This window comes from Lolium perenne, chromosome 3 (assembly GCF_019359855.2).
Source record: "Lolium perenne isolate Kyuss_39 chromosome 3, Kyuss_2.0, whole genome shotgun sequence".
In the NCBI taxonomy this organism is placed as follows: domain Eukaryota; kingdom Viridiplantae; phylum Streptophyta; class Magnoliopsida; order Poales; family Poaceae; genus Lolium; species Lolium perenne.
In genome coordinates, this window is record NC_067246.2 from 18,331,352 (window position 1) to 18,352,555 (window position 21,204).

At 42.8% G+C, this 21,204-nt stretch overlaps 1 protein-coding gene across 39 annotated transcripts; it reads right to left on the minus strand.

Moving 5' to 3' along the window:
• Positions 1 to 913: 913 nt before the first annotated feature.
• LOC127341085 (uncharacterized) lies at positions 914 to 7,688 on the minus strand. Of its 39 annotated transcripts, none has more exons than XR_011754657.1 (9): positions 7,251 to 7,687; positions 6,106 to 6,199; positions 5,877 to 5,993; positions 4,755 to 4,856; positions 4,570 to 4,651; positions 3,792 to 3,915; positions 2,383 to 2,546; positions 2,003 to 2,073; positions 1,124 to 1,617 (listed from the first exon to the last, which is right to left on the minus strand). XR_011754657.1 is itself a non-coding variant. In XM_051366858.2 (6 exons), exons 1-5 carry the CDS (start codon positions 5,910 to 5,912, stop codon positions 2,004 to 2,006), a joined length of 414 nt encoding a protein of 137 aa, XP_051222818.1. In that variant the 5' UTR covers positions 5,913 to 7,687; the 3' UTR covers positions 1,124 to 1,617; position 2,003. The 39 variants fall into 39 exon arrangements, 2 of the variants coding, with proteins under 2 accessions (XP_051222818.1, XP_051222819.1); XR_011754663.1 differs by lacking the exon at positions 6,106 to 6,199 and adding an exon at positions 5,046 to 5,184 and having other exon boundaries at positions 2,383 to 2,563; positions 4,570 to 4,646; positions 6,862 to 7,687; XR_011754653.1 differs by having other exon boundaries at positions 6,862 to 7,687.
• Between the last annotated feature and the right edge of the window lie 13,516 nt (positions 7,689 to 21,204).

Here is a 21,204-nt window from a genome sequence, read left to right on the forward strand (position 1 = left end):
CTATTACTAGTACAAATGCCCGTGCGTTGCCACGGGTTTTCAAATTTTATTTATCAATACACATATATAATTCTAACGTATATAAAAATTAAAACAAATCAGGGATATCATAATTTACTATAGCATAATAATAATACTGAACGCAATAAGATAACATTGTTGTTCATCTCCATAGTTTCAAGTTCTAGGTCTTCTTGTTTGTCTTTCATGGGCTGCGTGACATAGCAGGATCCGCAATAACAAGCGATCGGTATTTGTCTCAGGGGCTGCGTGACATAGCTGACTGGTCCCGCAGTTTCAGCACCCTCTTCGGTGCAGATTATTCGCTATAACACTATCATTTGCAACCTATATATCCTAACAATTATGTTGCTTAGGTAGTGCTGGTCAATCTCATCCTTCATGCTACAAATCACAATGGGAGGCAAGCAGGGTTCAAAATAAAAAGGCAAAAAAGATATATTGACTACAAAAATAGTAAAAAGATATACCATTGGATATTGTTACATTCTGGGGTCTAAGTCATTTGAAGGGAAAAGGCAAAAAACCAGACATCAGCAATTTCTATTGCAGAATGCAAATTGCTTGCCATGGGCCTGAGCAGCCTATTTTTTTACATATAATTAGTTATTATGACAATTAGCCATTAGGAGGGGACTACCATCGAGCCATAACTTACCAGTATGGAAACTCAATGACTTCCATTTGTAAAAAAGGAAATAGATAGAGCTGGTATCACAGTAATGATCTAGTTACCTACTATACAAATTAGCAAATTAGAATTGATAGAAGAAACTTCTGTTTTGCAAATTAGCCTGTCAATCAACCTGTCGGTTTTTCTAGCAATTAGAACTTAACTGTATCTCATTGCTGTCATCTGGTTTTTCCACAGGAACATACACAAACGCCCATGTGCTGTCACAAAATCCCGTCATGGTGAAAAATAGAAATTGAATTGGTAAATAATCAACCATTGCACTATCAATATTCAAGCATACATTTACTTGCTTAAACTAAACTTGGCAGGCATGCGCATCATTGAAAAATATTAATAGTCCGACCTTTGAAAACATAGGCACCAAATATCTGCATTGAACATGAAAGAAACATCACAAAAGAATAATTAAAAGCTTACCTATTGTGAGCCTAGCCTTTATGATATTATGTGAAATTTTGATCCTCTCACATGTGGAGGTCAATCTATTATCGAAACTGTTTTAGAAGAAAATTATAACAACCATGTATTTGGGACACTTAATAGGATTTACTCATTAGAACAGATTTAAGAGTAATCCAGATCAGAAGAACATTTTAGGTAGTGAAAGACTCTTAACTGACCCAATACAGAGCAATACAAGCCCACATATACCACTAAAAACAGTAACAAGGCCAAGGCAATATCTTAGCACGTAGACATACAAGGGCATCACCTTGATCGTCATCAAAACTATGAACGCGTATAAAGCCACCTGCCAGTCCCTCAACGTCCTCCACACATTCCTCCCCCCTGTCATTTTGAGTTGAGTGCCTTCAGCATTGCAGCCTTGATGATGAAAGTCACTGCTCGATGTTTCAATAACACGCTCCTTCGTGATCCTTTGGCATCCACATAATGAACTGGAGGAAGACACACAGTAAACACCATGAAAAATAGAATGAGGAAAGGGTACACCCAGCAAACTAAGCCTTTAAAATTAGATGGAATTTGAGTATTTAACATGAGTAATAGTTTCTGTGTGCTGCAAAGTTGGCTTGTGATTCCAAGTTTCCAACTTCTCTATGTAGGGTGGTGATCATGGACAATGCGAGCAACCTCTAGGTAGTATTGTATCTTGTATTACTGTTCATAGAGCTGACACTGCCAGCCACAGAGAATAATTTATTTAAAAAGGCACAATATAACCTCCCAATGAGTAAAGGGAAACACAATATAACCTCCCAATGAGAGAAAGCTAACTGGAATCAAACACATTAGTTCCAACAAATAGGGATATCATCTGACCTTAATTCGATCTGTTTGACATAATCTCCACAACAAGTCCTTCAGTTGATATATTCTCTGTGTATGAGATCCTGAAACACCATTGTATATATAATAAGAAAGATGATGGAATCACATACTAAACCAAGTCAAAGCGGCAGAATGCATTATCTGATCTTGCATTTTTTTAGGTGACATTATTTAGCTGAACTGAGAAATCGCCCTTGGGTCTCTGCTTTTGATCTGACAAAAAGATTCCTAAACTTTCATCTACAGATACGTTAAGCATAGTCTCTAAATTTTGTTTCAATCCTGATTTGGAGATTTGAACAATTATCTTGCCAATTCACTTTACATGCAATGCAAACCTAACTTGGCAAAAAAAATTGGAGCCAACTAACCGTATCTTTTGAGGTGTCATTATTTGGACCTGTCTAGCGGAATCATTTTGTTTCCACGCTACTGGCGAACTGATCAAATAATCCAAGTGTGCTTCCCATAGAGATTTTCGTCGACACTCCAGCCCGTGAGTATCACCTCAAACCGTACATAGCACCATCGTGAACTGCACAAGAACAGTTTCTAGACCAGGAAGGTGAGCTCCTCCGAAGAATAAAGTTGCAAACATTGTGGGAAACAAAATAAGTTATTCAACTGACTTGATTATTATAGATGAGAAATTAGGTATTTCTAATTCCTCTGATCAAGTTGTTATTCTAGAGGCTCTTACGAGTACCAAAATCCATGCACATTTCATGTATTTACAATTTTACTAAATTTTGATGAAGTTAGATACTATGCTTTCTACTAAGAAGAAAATAATGGATACCACAGTTTTACTAAATTTTGATGAAGTTAGACAATCGCATTCATATAATCCTATCAAGATCTGAAGCATTTCGTAACCAACACACCATTAACCTTTTACAAGGAGGTTTCACCTACAGGAAGGTGGAGGGCTTCTAGGCACTCTATACTCAAAGTTTACCTTTTACATCGCGGGGTATTGAATTCTTTTTACAATCTCATCACTGTCACTGGTTAAGGGGGTAATCCTAGTAGCCTAATAGTAATACTATTAGGCACCAAAAAAATACATTTTTGAATATATATACCTAGCATTCAGAGCATTTGAATCAAAGAGTGTGCAAGATACAAATTACATCCATTTGTTTACTACTTAATTCGTCTTAGATCATCCATAGTCCCATACCCCGCGATTCACAGCCTTCGGAATCAAAGTCCGTAAGCACAATATCCGGAGAGGATGAATCGGTCCAGATGGAGTTGCAAAGCCAGGAGAGCAGGGTTCCGGCCGCAGGTGGTCATCGCTATCAGAGCTCCTTTGGAGGTTCGCGTCGCCGGACATCGGTCTGGATGATGTGTGTGTCCCCGTGGGTCGATGTGGAGGCGCCGGGTCGTGCGCGATGGAGGATGAACCCATCGTAGGGGGAATCGGCAGCGACAGGCGCAACGTCACGGTCGCCCACGAGATCTGATCTCTTTGCGTAGCTGGAGGCGCATGGAGGCGATGGCCGTGGCGACGCGTGAATGCGTTCTCTTGTCCTGGCCGAGCTTGAGCGGAGGCGGAGTAGGTAGAGAGGCGACAGCCAAGGTCAGGAGGCATTGTTGAAGGAAGCAGCGGCCGAGCCGAACCCTAGGAAACGGCAACGCTGGTTCGCGAGAGAGGTTTGCATCTATCACTACCAAAAGAACAATACATGCAAGGCAGTGCAAGAGCCATCTAGCTGGTTTGCATCGCAGCCGAGTGGTACTTGTCCAAGTCAGCATCGAGGTCTGCAGCACAAACCTCCACATTGCCTTGCCCTCCCCTCCATCTCCATCTCCCACGCCCTTGGCCACCATCACAACCTCAGCCACGACCGCTGAACCCACCTCCGCCCCGAGACCATCCTCGGCCACCAGCTCCCCTCCTAGGTCGAGTGCAAAATATTAAGTACTGGATGTGTCACTTGCTCATACTATTCAGAGTAATACACATTTGAAATTGTTAATTTACAAGACAATGCAGTTTCAATAAAATGATAACAGCTTTGATTTCATTTCCCCTCATTTGCCAAGCATGATTGTGTCACAGGGGAGCTAACTTAGATCTCCTGTGCTTTGCTTTCTTTCTTTTTGTCGTGCTATGATCCTATAAATATATAGTTCATAAATAGTGCCTCTAAGTATTTAGGGTAACTTTAGGACCAGGAGACGATGAACAGAGATAAGTAAGGAGGGGTTGCTTAAAACTGGAGATAACATCTAAGTAAAGTAAGATGAAGAATGTAAAATTCCTTTCCATGGGCAATAACTAATTAACTATTGTAGGGGTGATGAATGTAGACATATAAAAGTGAGCACTTCAGTTGATTAGGAAGAAGCGGCGGATGATGAATTACAGAAATATCTTAATATACAATCATCGCGAGTTTTTAAGGAGGGGGTAACAAGGAAAATGCGCGAGTTTGTAGACATATAAAAGTGAGCACGCTAAGGGACCAAAGATTAAAATCATTCACAAAACTGAAAGGGAAAAACACTCAAAGAGTTAAATGGTGGAACTAAATGACATGCTGCCGTACCTGCAGACGAGTGGCAACATTTTCCCTGGTGAGTTTCTCCATGTTCATAAGCTCCAGTATTCTTTTCGGTACAGCTTCTGCACTAAAACAGTAGGTGAAAAGGACACATCATAAATGAGTTTGCTGCAAACCTAGAAGCCCATTTAACAGGAAGCAAAAGGCAACATGGCGAAGTGCTTTCTTACTATCAATCCCGAGAATGTTGATAGCAACAACAAATTTCCGATGCAGTTCCACTGACAACGGTGCGACAGACTTAGGCACATCCCACCAATAATTTGGATCGTCTGTATAGGCAATAACCAGTAGTTCAGCTGATATTCAATTCCGCACAAAGTTATCTTACATCTCTCTTATTGAGTTGTTGTTTGGCTCGTCAAGAATGCTAATCCTTTTTTTTGGTGGATCTTGTTGCAGGCTAATGAAACATGACAACAACGCTACATGTGTTGAGTTCATGATTATCTAGATGATACCTATATCATGTCAGGACTGAGCGTGTTTCTGTAGGTTAAGTCAACTCTTTCCTCTCTTTTAACAATTCCCATTGGAATCTTTTCCCTCGTGATATAGCCAAGTTCAACCTTGAGTGTCAGTGCATTCGATTTTTTTTCTCTGGGTAGCAGAAACATGAAAGATATGAAATGCTAATTAGAGAAATTTTTATCCTTATCGTATGTTAGGCGAAGACTGCACCGTGTAACATGTTAAACATGATGACATGATGTGAATAATTAACATTAAGCAACATTTCACCTATTTTTTTTTAGTAAAACACAACTCTCTAAATTATGTAATATGTGGATATTCATTTGTGATGTTACAAACTTCATGACTATGTTGGCTATCTTGCACTGATACAGTGGTTCACTGACCAAGGAGATACTTGCCATCTGTATGTGGAAGCTTCAATTCAAGAGGCATTTATAATGTCTTGTAAGAAAACTATATTACTCCAAAATTTGAATGTATCTATACACTAAATAGTGTCTATATACATCCAAAATTTGATAAATCTAAGACATCTATTTATGGACAGAGGTAGTATTATCAATGACCTTTACTAAATCTAAAACCATGAACTGTTTGCATGTGTTTGTTAGCATCACAGTTGTTACGAACCGAACTGCATTATTAAGAGATGCATTTTCTATTTTCTTCTCGGTGAAAATGGAGCAGACAGCCATTCTAACTTCACAAAGTTCTAGATTGGAAATTGTAAGGGGCAACCTCTCAATTATATAGTAGATAAAGTGCTTGCTAGAACCGATGGATCAACTTCAGTAGAACTGAGTGAAAAATGATACCTGAAACATCATCAGTCTTCTCAGATATGACCTCATCTACGGAAGGACTGATATGTTTGTCAGAAACTCAGAACACCCATTGGCTAAGGCTCATTCCAGGGGCTCAGCACCATTAGCCTGGGACACAGAGCCATTTCCGGCACAAAGAATGGTTTCAGGAGAGACATTTGAACCCAAAGCGTCTTGGCTACTCATGCAGTCTTAACGATATCTTTGTCACAATAATAACCTAGATCATCTTGTCCATATCTGCAGATAGGCTGCCTAGACGACTCTTTTTGGTGTGAGTGGCCCAAGCCATCTCCAGATCAGCAAATGGGCTCCTGAAAAAGCTTTTCTAGGGATAAGCCTAGATAGTATTATGTTTTATTAATTAACACATGAAATATTCCCAAGATAAGGCTACCTCATTAGCAACATCAAAAGGAAAGTCATATATAGTGTTATGTCTGAGCTAATGGCCCGAAGTACTGAAAGTAGCTTATATGAAATTCTTCCCGGACAATTAAATTGTCATATTTTTTTTACCACAAATAAGAAAATGAGAGTACAATCCCTACCTTGATAGAGCCTACCGGAGCTTTATTACAATTCTGGCAATAGATTAGTTTGTCAATCTCATGATTTTTACTCAGAGCACATACATAATTTTTAATCGTGTTGCTTGAGGCAAAAAAAAAAGGTGTGATGGTATATGTGGAGTATTAACCAGTACAGTGACCAAAATATTATACATATCACTCCTCCAACAAAACTGAGAAATAAATCTGGCAACTAATTCAATCATACTCTGTGACGTTAGAGTGGTATATTTTTCCTAGTGTGATGAACAAATAGATCCAAACATGAGTCCACACAACCAGGCAGCTAAAGATCTCAATCAAAGAAAATGGATTCTCGATTGAATAGTATGAAGTGAAGAGCAACAGAAGATAGTGAGGATGGACCTCGTACACGTCGGTGAAAGCCTAAGGGCGAGGAGTACCATGATGCCTGTCCTCTGTACCACTGGTCGGCCCTCCGACACGCTGCCACGACTGGCGCCCTTCCCTTTGCTTCTCGCCGTCTCACAGGTGGAGGCATAATCGGACGGAATGGCGACAGGAGGAGGCGAGTTGAGAGGAAAGCGGAACTGCAGCTGCTGCTCCGGTTCGTGCTCAGGATGCTGCCCTGATTTCTTCAATCTCAGGCTACTGCCCCTCGACGTCATTTAGAATTGCATCTTAAGAACTGAAATATGGTGCCTGAGATCTGGGTGATGTGAGTACGGCCGTAATTCCGTGATGCGAAAGTGCAAAAATGACACAGTAAAGATCACACACAAACCTACAAGCAGGCATGGTAAATTCGGACAGATCTGGGTGATGTGAGTACCGGATCCGGTCGACGTGGTCTCGGAGGGATCTTGGCAGCAGGGTCGAAGGGATCTCGTGCGCCCAGGCCCCATCCTGCTCATCCTCTGCCATGGACGGTGGTCGTAGTGATTTTGGTGGCTGCGATATCTCGGTCGCTCGCCACAACATCTCTCGTATCCGCCTTTTGTGTCGTCGTCGCCGTGGAGGAGATCGATCCACAACGACGCGACATCTATCCGCCCCCTGCGATGCCGTCACCGTAGAGGAGATCGGGCCACAACGACGCGGCGATCTCGGCCGCCGTGGGTAGCCGGAAACCACTCTTCGGGAACCAAGGCAGCGCCGCCGCAGTCCGCGTAGAGGAACGCCAACTCGCCTCCCCCGGCCTTTACTGCGAGAGGGAGCGGTGGCGGGGTGGCGGTACCCTAGGTCGGGAGCATGGTCCGAGCGGAGAACGAATATGGGCCAGGCCAAAGGGCCGAAGATGAAGCTCGACCAGGCCCAAAAGGGCGACGACGACGAAATTGGTGGCAGAAAACGGAGCAACTTCGTTCTTTTTAAGTAGTGTAGACTATGATAGTATTGATACGATCTATTCCCCCTTTCATAGCTATTGTTGACAGTGTGTATGCTATGTTAGTACTCGGTTTAAATTGCAACGGTCTATTATGCACTCTAGAGGTTATTTAAATATGAACTCCTGATGTTGTGGAGCCTGTTTACTCCGGCTTGAGGTGTGCTTTTATAGCCCTACACAATGAATGGTGTTTGTTATCCAACAAGAGAGTGTAGCGTAGTTTTATTATGTGATCATTGCTGAGAGTGTCCACTAGTGAAAGTAGGATCCCTAGGCCTTGTTTCCAAATATCTAATCTCCGTTTATTTACTGTTCTACTGCATGTTTACTTGCTGCCATATTTATTTCAGATTGTTATTACCACTCATAATCATCCATATCACTTGTATTTCACTATCTCTTCGCCGAACTAGTGCACCTATACATCTGACAAGTGTATTAGGTGTGTTGGGGGCACAAGAGACTTCTTGTATCGTAATTGCAGGGTTGCTTGAGAGGGATATCTTTGACCTCTACCTCCCTGAGTTCGATAAACCTTGGGTGATTCACTTAAGAGAAACTTACTGCTGTTGTACAAACCTCTGCTCTTGGAGGCCCAACACTGTCTACAGGAATAGAAGCGTGCGTAGACATCAAGCTATTTTCTAGCGCCGTTACCGAGGAGGTTAGGTAAAAGGTATTCACATCCTCCGACTACTAAGCTATTTCCTAGCACTGTTGCCGGTGTGTGAGTGCTCGAAGCTATTTCCTTTAGATCCTGCAATTGCATCTTTTTATTTCTTGTTTTTATTTTCACTAGTTAGGCTTAATGGAAAACAACAAAAAAATTAGAGATCTTTATGAACTTTATATTGAATTAGGACATGATGTGTTTGAAGAGAGAATTAAAAAACCCATGGAACTTTGTTTGCAAAATAGTTGTAGCAATGTTATTAGCATGAACTCTTTGAACACTATTATTGCTAATGCTATGGAAGAATTTAAGCTTGGGGAAGCTGGTTTTGATATTTTTAGTCCCCTAAGTTTTGAGGAGAAAATTTTCTTTGATGAAACTTTGCCTCCCATTTATGATGATTATAATGATAGTGGTATTTTGGTGCCACCTACTATGGAGGATAAAGTTTATTATGATTACACCATGCCTGCAATTTATGATGATTACAATGATGGTTGTGATAGTTTTACTCCAACTATTACTAATAAAATTGATTATGCTTATGTGGAGAGTAATGATACTTTTATGCATGTGAATAAGAATGCTTTATGTAATAGTTATATTGTTGAGTTTGTTCATGATGCTATTGGAAATTATTATGAGAGAGGAAAATATGGTTGTAGAAATTTTCATGTTACTAAAACACCTCTCTACATGCTGAAAATTTTGAAGTTACTTCTGTTTTATCTTCCTATGCTTGTCACTTTGTTCTTCATAAATTTATTTGTGTTCAAGATTCCTTTTCATAGCAAGTTGGTTAGACTTAAAAGTGTTTCTTATTTACTTTTGATGTTCTCTTTTTCTTCAACTCTTATTCTTTGCGAGTGCATCATTAAAATTACTGAACCCATCTTAATGGCTATAAGGAAAGCACTTCTTGGAAGATAATCCATGTTTTTATTTTGCTACTGTTTTGTTGTGTCTTGGAAGTTGTTACTACTGTAGCAACCTCTCCTTATCTTTATTTTATTGCATTGTTGTGCCAAGTAAAGTCTTTGATAGTAAGGTTGATACTAGATTTGGATTACTGCACAGAAACAGATTTATTACTGTCACGAAATTGAGCAGGACCCTCTGTAGGTAACTCAGAAAAATCTGCCAATTTACGTGAGTGATCCCCAGATATGTACGCAACTTTCATTCAATTTGAGCTTTTTCATCTAAGCAAGTTAAGTGCCTCTAAAAAATTCGTCTTTACGGACAGTTCTGTTTCGACAGATTCTGCCTTTTATTTCACATTGCCTCTTTTGCTATGTTGAATGGATTTCTTTGTTCCATTAACTTTCAGTAGCTTTGGGCAATGTCCAGAAGTGTTAATAATGATTGTGTTACCTCTGAACATGTGAATTTTTGATTATGCACTAACCCTCTAATGAGTTTGTTTTGAGTTTGGTGTGGAGGAAGTTTTCAAGGGTCAAGAGAGGAGGATGATACAATATGATCAAGAAGAGTGAAAAGTCTAACCCTGGGGATGCCCCCGTGGTTCATCCCTGCATATTTCAAGAAGACTCAAGCATCTAAGCTTGGGGATGCCCAAGGCATCCCCTTCTTCATCGACAAATTATCAGGTCACCTCTAGTGAAACTATATTTTTATTCCGTCACATCTTATGTGCTTTACTTGGAGCGTCTGTATGTTTTTATTTTTGTTTGTGTCTGAATAAATTCATGCTTAAGTGGGAGAGAGACACGCTCCGCTGTTGCATATGAACACTGGTGTTTTTAGCTTTACTTTTAATGTTCATGGCGAAGGTTGAAACTGCTTCGTTCATTGTTATATGGTTGGAAACAGAAAATACTTCATGTGGTAATTGGTATAATATCTTGAATAATTTGATACTTGGCAATTGTTGTGCTCAAATAGATCATGGTTATGCTCCTGCATCATGTACTTTGCACCTATTAATGAAGAACAACCATAGAACTTGTTGAAATTTGGTTTGCATGATTGGTCTCTCTAAAGTCTAGATATTTTCTGGTGAGGTGTTTGAACAACAAGGAAGACAGTGTAGAGTCTTATAATGCTTGCAATATGTTCTTATGTAAGTTTTGCTATACCGGTTCATACTTGTGTTTGCTTCAAACAACCTTGCTAGCCTAAGCCTTGTATTGAGAGGGAATACTTCTCGTGCATCCAAATCCTTAAGCCAAAAACTATGCCATTTGTGTCCACCATACCTACCTACTACATGGTATTTCTCTGCCATTCCAAAGTAAATTGCTTGAGTGCTACCTTTAAAATTTCATTCCTTGTCTTTGCAATACATAGCTCATGGGAAAATAGCCTTAAAAACTATTGTGGTAAACAATATGTAGGTTATGTATCTTATTTGTTATAAGTTGCTTGTTGAGCGGTAACCATGTTTCTGGGGATGCCATCAACTATTACACCTTTGTTAAATATCATGTGAGTTGCTATGCATGTTCGTCTTGTCTGAAGTAAGGGTGATTTATCATGATCAAATGGTTTGAGTATGCATATTGTTAGAGAAGAACATTGGGCCGCTAACCAAAGCCATGTATCATGGCGGAAGTTTCAGTTTGGACATTAATCCTCAATCTCTTATGAGAATATTATCTGTTGTTGAATGCTTATGCATTGAAGAGGAGTCCATTATCTGTTTTCTATGTTGTCCCGGCATGGATGTCCTTAGTTGAGATCTATCAAAAACAAGAAATCAAATGCGATCTATCTCCTTGGACCTTTGTACAGGCAGCATAGAGGTACCCCTTTGTGACACTTGGTTGAAACATATGTAATGCAATGATAATCCATGGAATACCAAGCTAATTAGGACAAGGTGCGAGCACTATTGGTATTCTGTAACATCCCAAGTTTTCAATAAAAGAAGAAAGAGAGAGTTCCAAAAACCCAAAATTTAGAACCAACAAAAACTTTTTCTCATCATATAGGACTATGCATATAGCTCACCTTTAATTATTTGAGTGTGCATTTTGCCATGATGCTTGCTTGTGTGTTTACAGTTACTCTAAAACCCTAACCATGATCTCATGATCATCCAAATAGAAAGAAAAAGAAAAGAGAAAAGAAAATATAAAAAAATCAACTCAACACACACATATGGTTTATGCCATTTTTACAAATCTTTAACCTAGACCATTTTGGTTTGCACCATTGGTTGTAAATGGATACTAAACACTTATTAACACTTTTGGAATCAAAGAAAATCAATTCAAATCAAATTTGAGCTCACATGTGATTATGGTCACTTGTGCCAATTTCAGCATGATACCCACTTTGAGCGCCTGGTTTTTGAGATTTCCTTTCTACACTTTTCCAACTCTTTGCACCTCATCCAAGACAACAACAAGGAGAACAACTTTGCCCAAAACCACCACCCCAAACTCTGCCTCATTTCAAATGAGAAGCAAGCCAAGTGGAGACTTTGAAACAAATTCAAGATCATATGCAAAATGTGATTTTACAATTCAACTTCATTTTGACCCCCACCACCTCCACTCTACTTCTCTTAATATATGATTACAACCCACCAAAAAGATTTGCAAAATTCAAAAATTTATTTCTTTCGGGCATTTCATCAAACACCTTTTATGCAGGGTATATATTTGTGCCCATGCTGAGTTTTGAGGAGACCAAGTCCAAGCCCTAGCTCTCCTCTGCACCCCTGGAGCATCCTCTCACCACCCTGCACCCTTTCCACCACTTGCCAAGCACTGGAGCTTGCTCATTTGACCAGAGCATGACCATGCCGTGGCATGGCATGGCCAGCTCGTGCCATCGCCCTCACCTCTCCACTCCAACCTGCCCTGCCATGTCACACCACTCCCTCCCACTCTCCTGAGCACGACCAGACCTTGAATCGACGAAACCCTGCCCTGGAGACGCCTGAACACGACGTGGCCAGACACGCCCAGGCGTGCACATGCACGCGCCAGTGCGCGCACGGCGAGCGCCCTGGACGCGCCAGAGTGTGACGGTCGCCGACGCACCTCGCCTCCACTCGCCTGCTCCGCTCGCCAGTTGACGCGCCAGACGACCAGGAAACTCGCAGACACCGTCGTTTTACCGCGGGAGCGCCGTGGCCATCATCATCGTCGACGCGCCTCGCCACGGACCTACAAGCTCTTGTCAACATCGCAGTCGCGTCCGTCCCTCGTTTTCCTCACAACCACGTGCTGCAGCACCGCAATGACGTCGCCTGCAAGCTCGCATCATCGCCAGTGCCTCTGCGACCCCCTACCGCCGACGCCATGGCTGACCTCATTCGAGCACCACGGCCACCTCCCGCAGCTATAAAAGGAGGACTCCTCTCCTCAATCCGAGCACACCCTCAGCTTCCCCTCCTCACACAACCTCTCCTCGCCACCTTGCCTCGCTCGATTAGCCACCGGAGGCCACCAATTGCAAGATCACCGCCGCCCACAGTAGCCGAAGCTCGCCGGAGAAGGAGGCCGCCCCAGACGACGCAACTGCTTACAGACGCTTCCTCATCAACGACAACGTCGCGGCGCACCCCTCCGACGACCGCCGGAGCTCCGACGACCTCTTCGACCCCCTACCTCCGCCTCCCGTAAGTCCACCTCTCGCCGGAGAAGACGACCTCCCTCGGTCGCCGATCAAGCCTCTAATCGCACGGCCCTTATTTCCCCGTACCGCTTCGCTGCTTAACCCCCACAGACAGGTGGCCCCCACGCTGTCAGCTGGCCCGCTGCGAAGCTGGGCCGGCCCATTCCTCTCACTCGCTACACAGCCCTTTTATTTCCCGTCAGCCCACGTATTCAAATTCAAAAATTCAGAATAGAGAAATTATGCAATCTGATGTCAACTTTAAAATTTAATAGGGACAAATCTACTTGGAAAAATTTACAAATTTTATATATTTGGAAAGCCTAGAATTTTATCTACACAATGCCACTGGATGGAACCCTAGATCTTTTATAGAATTAAAGTAGGAAAAAAAACAAGACAGGGACTTTTCTGACTTAGAATAATTATTAAAAATCAACCAAAAATGCTTTTGAGTAAATTCCAACTCCTATAAATCACATTTCACATGCACTAATTGTTTCTGCAAAAATATGTCATGCTTACTTTGAATGATCATGGCCTAGTTTAATTAAAGGACTATATGGCTATTTCTAGTCAAAGATATTGTCCAAAACTATTAATAAATCATATGGGAGTGTTTCTCTCATTTAAATCTTTTCACAACCAATTCAAAATGAGGTAGAGACTCTGGTCATTTAGGTCTCATATGAATTGTTGATGATATTAAATCTTTACCATGTTGAGATTAAATTGTATGAGGTGCTTCACCTCATTTAAATCATTTTCTTAAATGATAAGTATGAAGAGGTTGACTTTGGTAAACCTAGGTCATATATTATTCATGAGAGAAATTAAATCTTAATAAGATAATGAGAGGAAATTATTTCTCTAAATAATTAAAAATAACACCTAAGTTAGTATGAGAGGAAATTATTTTTCTTAAATAAGAAAACACATCCACCAACTTAATAGTAATGTGTGATGTTAGTTTAAGTGGTGTGAATCATGTATGTGCTTAGTTTAGTAAATAAGTTTGGTATGATGATTGTGTACCCCGTATTCGTATTTTAGACGCTAGTACCGAGGAGTATCAAGAGGAGGAGGAGGTCTACTTCCAAGGAGAAGAAGACCACTTTGACCAATTCCCCAACCAAGGCAAGATAATACTCTTGCAAAGTGCAAAGCTCACCATCAGCAAGGCATTACCCCATTTACTTTATATTCATGATCCTATTTCCAAGTTTTACTTTACAAGCTTTACTTACTTTTGTTTTATCAAAGTACTTTTTGATTCATGATTCACTTGGTTAGTATTGGATTAGTACAAGAGTATCAAAGTTAGCCTAGAAGCAAAGCAGAATACTTAGCACCCCTCATACCTAGATGCTAGTGCTAAATTAAAAATGACTACTCTAGATGGGAACACGTGTTTGTGAAATGATGATGGTGAAAACCTTGGAATGATGAGTCATTTCCATTGAAAGATTTTGAAGGTGAATATGACATGAATTAGACTTGGTGAAATGACTAAAAACTGATGATTGAGTTGGATGCGATACCATTCCAATTTTTGAGTACCCCCACAATACCTGATTATGGGTAAGGCTTAGCTGGAAATTTATGTGTCTTAGTATGGGTTCCCTCTGAACAAGCGTCATAGAGGTTATGCCGAGGCTGCCTCCGTTTAAAGTGAAATGACGTGAATTGAGGTGAATTGTACGGCCAAGCCCTGTGCAGTTCCTGGGATAACAGTTGGTTATCACCGGGAGGCCAAGCTCATGGGGAGAGGTGCCTATACTAGGATGTGTAAGTGAAAGGTTAACGGTTGATGATCCGCGTACTGAGTTACGACTATTCGGGGTTTATCCCTGACGGATGTAATCAAATGTTGTGGCACAAGTGTGCAACCTCTGCAGAGTGTAAACCTATTCGAATAGCCGCGTCCGCGGTCATGGACAGTTGGAAAGGCCATACTGTTTCCGTCATCAGAATTTATATCTTTGTGACTGGTGAATTTTGAACTTGAACGGTGACATTGAATTTGAATCACAACAGAGTTGTGGGAATGACACTAATGTTCCCACTTGAGTTAGTTAGCACATGAGGAGTTGTTTACTAAAATGTTTCTAAACTAAAATTGGCTTTATGCAAATAACCTTAGAGCTTAGAACACTCTCAATAGCAATGTTAGTACTTACATTAGTATTAGTTTGCGAGTACTTAAAGTACTCACGGCTTTGTCCCTGGCTATTCAAATGGCCAGAATATGAAGCCGAGCAGCAGTACGAGGATGACGACCAGCAGGACGTCTACCACAACTAGGAGCTTCTAACGTCAAGCGTTACCTGTGGAATAGAGAGTCCACTACTACTTCGCTTTCGCTACTTATTTGTGTAATGATCAATAGATCAAGTGTTGTAATGAGACTGGATCATGTGATCCTATTTGTGTAATGACTACGTTGGTATTGTAATGAATGATGACTCTATGCTACTTAACGATTATGTCTCGCAAAAACAATATTCCTGGGATTGCGATGAATGGCATAATAGGCATCTGGACTTAAAAAATCCGGGTGTTGACAAGTTGGTATCAGAGCCATTGTTTGACCTTAGGAGACCCTAGTTAGAAATGGACGTTCTAAAAATTTAGTTTCAAAAACAAATTAAGTGAGTATTTCTGAAAAATTTAGTCTTTGTCTTCTCTTTGAGTTCTTTGGGAAAATAAGAAGTCATGCTCTTCCTTAGAAATGTACCTAAAATTTGGCCACACTTGTTCACTTCTCTAACTTAATCCTTCACTTCACTTTCAGATGGAGCCCGTGAACACGAAGTTTTACCAACTCGGGAATGGGGGAAGCTTGATCTTCGAGCACGACCTCAACGCCCTTTCCGATCACCTTGATCGCCCGCACCCGGAGATCCACGGAGTTCAGGTCACGGACCAGCCAGGAGGAGAGCTGCAGTGGATCATCACCGCTGACTTGAGGGGAAAGATGGAGCCTCCCACTTCTGAGAGGATCCTCTTCTCCTTCAGGGAGAGCAACTGGCTGGACGGACTTGCCCGCGCCCTTCAGGATGGACTCGCACGCTTGAGCGGGATGAGCGGGGAGGCACTCAAGAACCCTCGCTTTTCTCACCTCGCGAGGCGTACTTTGCTAGAGAGCCCATGGACATGCAGCCCCACCCGGAGCTGAAGCACCATGTGGAGCATCTCGACTTCATCATGTACCACACTCAGCAGGATCTCGACCACGCCCGTGAGCACGCCAACCAGACTCACGCCCACATCATTGAGCAGGGCAAAGCCATCAAGCTGCTCGCCAGGGACCGCAGGACTCTCCACCAGCAGCGGGCGAAGAAGGATTCCACCATCACTCGCCTCCGCGAGAAGATAGCAGCACTTGAGGCCACTGTCAAGGCCCAGGAGGAGCAGATGTAGAAGATGGAGGAAGATGGAGAAGACATTCAGGGAGGAGGAGCCTTCCTGAGTGACGACGACGAATTCGAGGAGGATGAGAACACCGAGGAGGAAGACTACGAGTTCCTGGACGCCGGGGAGGATGACCACATCGCCATAGATGTAGATGAGGATGAGGAGTAGTTCACTTGTGCACTATCGTAGGTGTGAGTTGTATCCCGCCCCATGTATTGTAGCTTGGAGAAAAAGGGTTCTTACAACCCTTAGTATGTTACCTTGTAATGTGTGTTGTTTGTTATGAATGAATGTATGTTTGTGTTATCATGAAAAGACTTCAAGTTTTAAACTTTTGAACTTAAACACAAAACAAGCCATAGAGAATTTCCCTCTTATCTCATGATCTATCTCAATGCTCAGATGGCCCCTCCAACTCGCAACGCGAATCAAGACGCTATGATGCAGATGTTGCAAGTTATGCTGGAAGATAGAGAAGCAGAAAGAGCTGAAAGGCAAGCCAACATTGCAGCACTTCAGCAGCTTGCCAACAACAATCAAGGCCATCATGATCACCCAGGATCAAAGCTCAAGAACTTCCAGAACACAAACCCGCCAGTATTCAGCAAGACTGAGGAACCCCTGGATGCAGATGATTGGCTCCAAACTATGGAGAACAATCTAGAAGTAGCTGGAGTTGAGGAACATGAGAAAGTGTTGTTTGCCACGCACTACTTAGCAGGACCAGCAAGAGCTTGGTGGACAAGCACCCGTGCCATGAACGCGGGACAAATCATGACTTGGGAAGATTTCAAGCTCAAGTTCAGCAAGTACCATGTGCCCCCGGGTTTGATAAAGAAGATGAGGGATGAATTCCGTGAACTGAAGCAAGGCGGGTTGTCCGTGGTGGAATACCGCGACAGATTCCTGACTCTGTCAAGGTACGCCCCGGATGAGACTGATACTACTGAGAAGAGGAAGGAAAGGTTTCTGAACGGACTGCATGATGAGATGCAGACTGTGTTGATCAACATCCCCTTCGCCGACCTCGAAGCCCTTGTTGACTCCGCCATCCAAATGGAGGGCAAACTGCATCAAGCCAGCGAGAACCGCAAGCGCCGCATGATGAATCAGAGTGGGCCCTGCAATGCCCCAAGGTATCGCCCCAACTCAAGCGGAGGTTTCGCCTCCAGGAACAACAAGCCCAATGCACAGATGTCACGTCCGGGTTATCAGAACCGGAGTGGAGGAAGCCCCAGGCCAGGAGGCCACCACAACAATAACAGCAACAACAACAACTTCAACCGCGCTCCACCGAGAGCCCCCAACAACAACAACACCACACCAAGGACTGGGAGCAACGCCATCCCCGTTGCAACCAAGGACAAGGCCACAATCACCTGCTATGAATGTGGAGTTGTGGGACACTACTGCAATGAGTGCCCCAAAAGGCTAGACAAGCTCGCCGGCAACACCGCTGCACCTGCTCAGCAGCAACGCCGTGTCTCCACCGGCAAGAAGTTCACCCCCAACAACCCGAACAACCGTGGAGGTCGCCTCTTCCACATGAACGCCGAGGAAGCCCAGGAAGCACCAGACGTGGTGCTGGGTATGTTCTCTGTTAACTCAATACCAGGAAGAGTGTTGTTTGATTCAGGAGCTTCGCATTTTTTCTTACAGAAGATTTTGTGTGCACTAGTAAGATTCAACCAATCAGCTTGAAACATGTCATGATAGTTCAAATACCTGGGTCAACAACAAAAGCTAGAAAATTTTGCAAAGATGTACCCATCAGAATTCATGAAATAGATTTTTATGCAAACTTGATTGTTCTGGGAACAAAATGATTGGAAGTAGTACTGGGTATGGATTGGATGTCGAAACATCATGGATTGATAGACTGCGCCAAGAAGGCCATCACCATGACTAGTAGCACCAGAATAATAATAGAATATGTGTCTGAGAGACTACCCAGAAAGTTCACTTGCAACCAGAGTTTAGCCAAGCCAACTTTGGATCTAATCAAGGTCGTTTGTCGATACCCCGATGTGTTTCCACAGGATCTACCCGGTATGCCCCCAGATCGGGATATCGAGTTCATCATCGAGTTAATCCCTGGAACAGGACCTATAGCCCAGAGAGCCTATAGCATGAACCCCACAGAGCTAGTGGAACTGAAGAAGCAACTGGATGATATGCTGTACAAAGGTCTGATTCGACCAAGTGCATCGCCTTGGAGATCACCAGTTTTGTTTGTGGATAAGAAAGACGGTGCCACTCGTTTGGTTACGGACTATCATAAGCTTAACGATGTCACCATCAAGAACAAATACCCCTTGCCAAAGATAGAAGACCTGTTTGACCAGCTGACCGGTGCCCAAGTATTCTCTAAGATTGATCTTAGGACAGGTTACCATCAACTGAAGATCCAAGCAACAGATATTCCTAAGACTGCCTTTACCACCAGATATGGACTGTATGAATACAATGTCATGTCATTTGGACTGACCAATGCCCCCGCTTATTTCATGAATCTCATGAATAAGATCTTTATGGAATTCCTGGATAAGTTTGTCGTTGTCTTCATCGACGACATTCTTATCTACTCCAAATCAGAAGAAGAACATGAGCAACATTTCGAAGTGGTCCTAGAAACCCTGAGGCAGCACCAGTTGTACGCCAAGTTTAGCAAATGCGAGTTTTGGTTGAAGGAAGTAGGATTCCTGGGACTCATATTGTCTGCAGGAGGAATTGCCGTAGATCCCGCTAAAATCAAAACCGTTGAGGAATGGAAAGCCCCAACCACCCAGACTGAAGTCCGGGCATTTCTGGGATTAGCAGGATATTACCGTAGATTCGTGGAAGGATTTTCCAGCATCGCAAGACCAATGACTCAACTGCTGAAGAAGGACAAGAAGTTTGACTGGAATGACAAATGTGAAGAAAGCTTTCAGCAACTCAAGCTCAGATTAACCACAACCCCAATTCTGATCATGCCCGATGTCACCAAGCCATTCGACGTCTATTGTGATGCATCCAAGATTGGTCTTGGATGTGTGTTGATGCAAGGAGGCAAGGTGATATCAGACCTATCAAGGTAACTGAAGCAACATGAGTAGAACTATCCAACTCATGACTTGGAGTAAGCAGCCGTAGTCTTAGCCCTGAAGGTTTGGCGTCATTACCTCATGGGTAATCGATGCGAGATATATTCAGATCACAAGAGCTTGTAGTACATTTTCACCCAGAAGGAGCTGAACATGAGACAGCGCAGATGGATAGAATTAATCAAGGATTACGACATGGAAATTCACTACCACCCCGACAAGGCCAATGTGGTAGCGGATGCTTTGAGCAGACTGCCGTGTCAGTTGAACTCCATGATCGCAATAGAGCAACCCAGCATGTATCAAGAGTTTGAACAGTTCAGACTAGAGCTAGTGAGCGAAGGATTCTTAGCCAGCAATGAGCTCCAACCCACCTTAATGAGTCAGATAAAAGAAGCCCAGAAGGAAAATGCCAGCATTGACGGAATCAAGAGTCACATAGCTGCAGGAAAAGCACCAGGATTCACCATAGATGAAGAAGGAGTTCTTTGGTACAACGGACGCCTGTGTGTACCGTCAGATTCTGAGTTGAAGCAAGTCATTCTGAAGGAGGCTCACGATACACTGTATTCCATTCACCCCGGAGGAACCAAGATGTACCAAGACCTGAAGGAACAATTCTGGTGGCACGGAATGAAGCGAGAGATAGGAAGCTACATCGCCAAGTGTGATATATGTCAACGAGTCAAAGCAGAACATCAGCGAACCGCAGGACTGTTGCAGCCATTACAGATTCCTGAGTGGAAATGGGATTCTATCGGTATGGACTTTATCACAGGATTGCCCAAATCTAGCAGAGGAAATGACTCCATTTGGGTAGTCATCGATAGGTTAACCAAGGTTGCACATTTCATCCCCGTCAAGACCACCTACCAAGGCCCAAAGCTAGTTGAATTATACATCTCCAGAATAGTCAGCCTGCACGGAACACCGAAGTCAATTGTGTCAGATAGAGGATCACAATTCACCTCAAGATTCTGGCAGAAAGTGCATGAAGGACTAGGAACCCGTCTGAATTTCAGCACAACTTATCACCCGCAGACTGATGGACAGACCGAGAGAGTCAACCAGATACTGGAAGATATGTTGAGAGCCTGTGTGCTAGAGTATGGATCCAAATGGGAAGACTGCCTACCTTACGCAGAATTCTCCTACAACAACAGTTATCAAGCCAGCTTACAGATGGCCCCCTTTGAAGCCCTGTACGGAAGGAAGTGCCGTACCCCTCTGAACTGGTCGGAAGTCGGAGATAGTCAAGTCTTCGGCCCCGATATCCTCCGAGAAGCTGAAGAGAAGGTGCACAAGATCCGCGAATACCTCAAGACCGCCCAGTCCAAACAGAAGAGCTACGCCGACAAGAGACGCCGAGAGATGACATTCGAGATCCGAGATTTTGTGTATCTCAAGGTTTCACCCCTCAAAGGAATGCAGAGATTTCAACTCAGAGGAAAGCTCGCCCCCAGATATGTCGGACCCTTCAAAGTTCTGAGTCGCCGAGGAGAAGTTTCTTATCAGCTTGAACCACCGGAAGAAATGTCCGCTGTGCACAATGTGTTTCACATCTCACTACTTCGGAAGTGCCTCGAAGTGCCGGAGAAGACCGAAGTGTTCAAGAACATCGACCACCGAG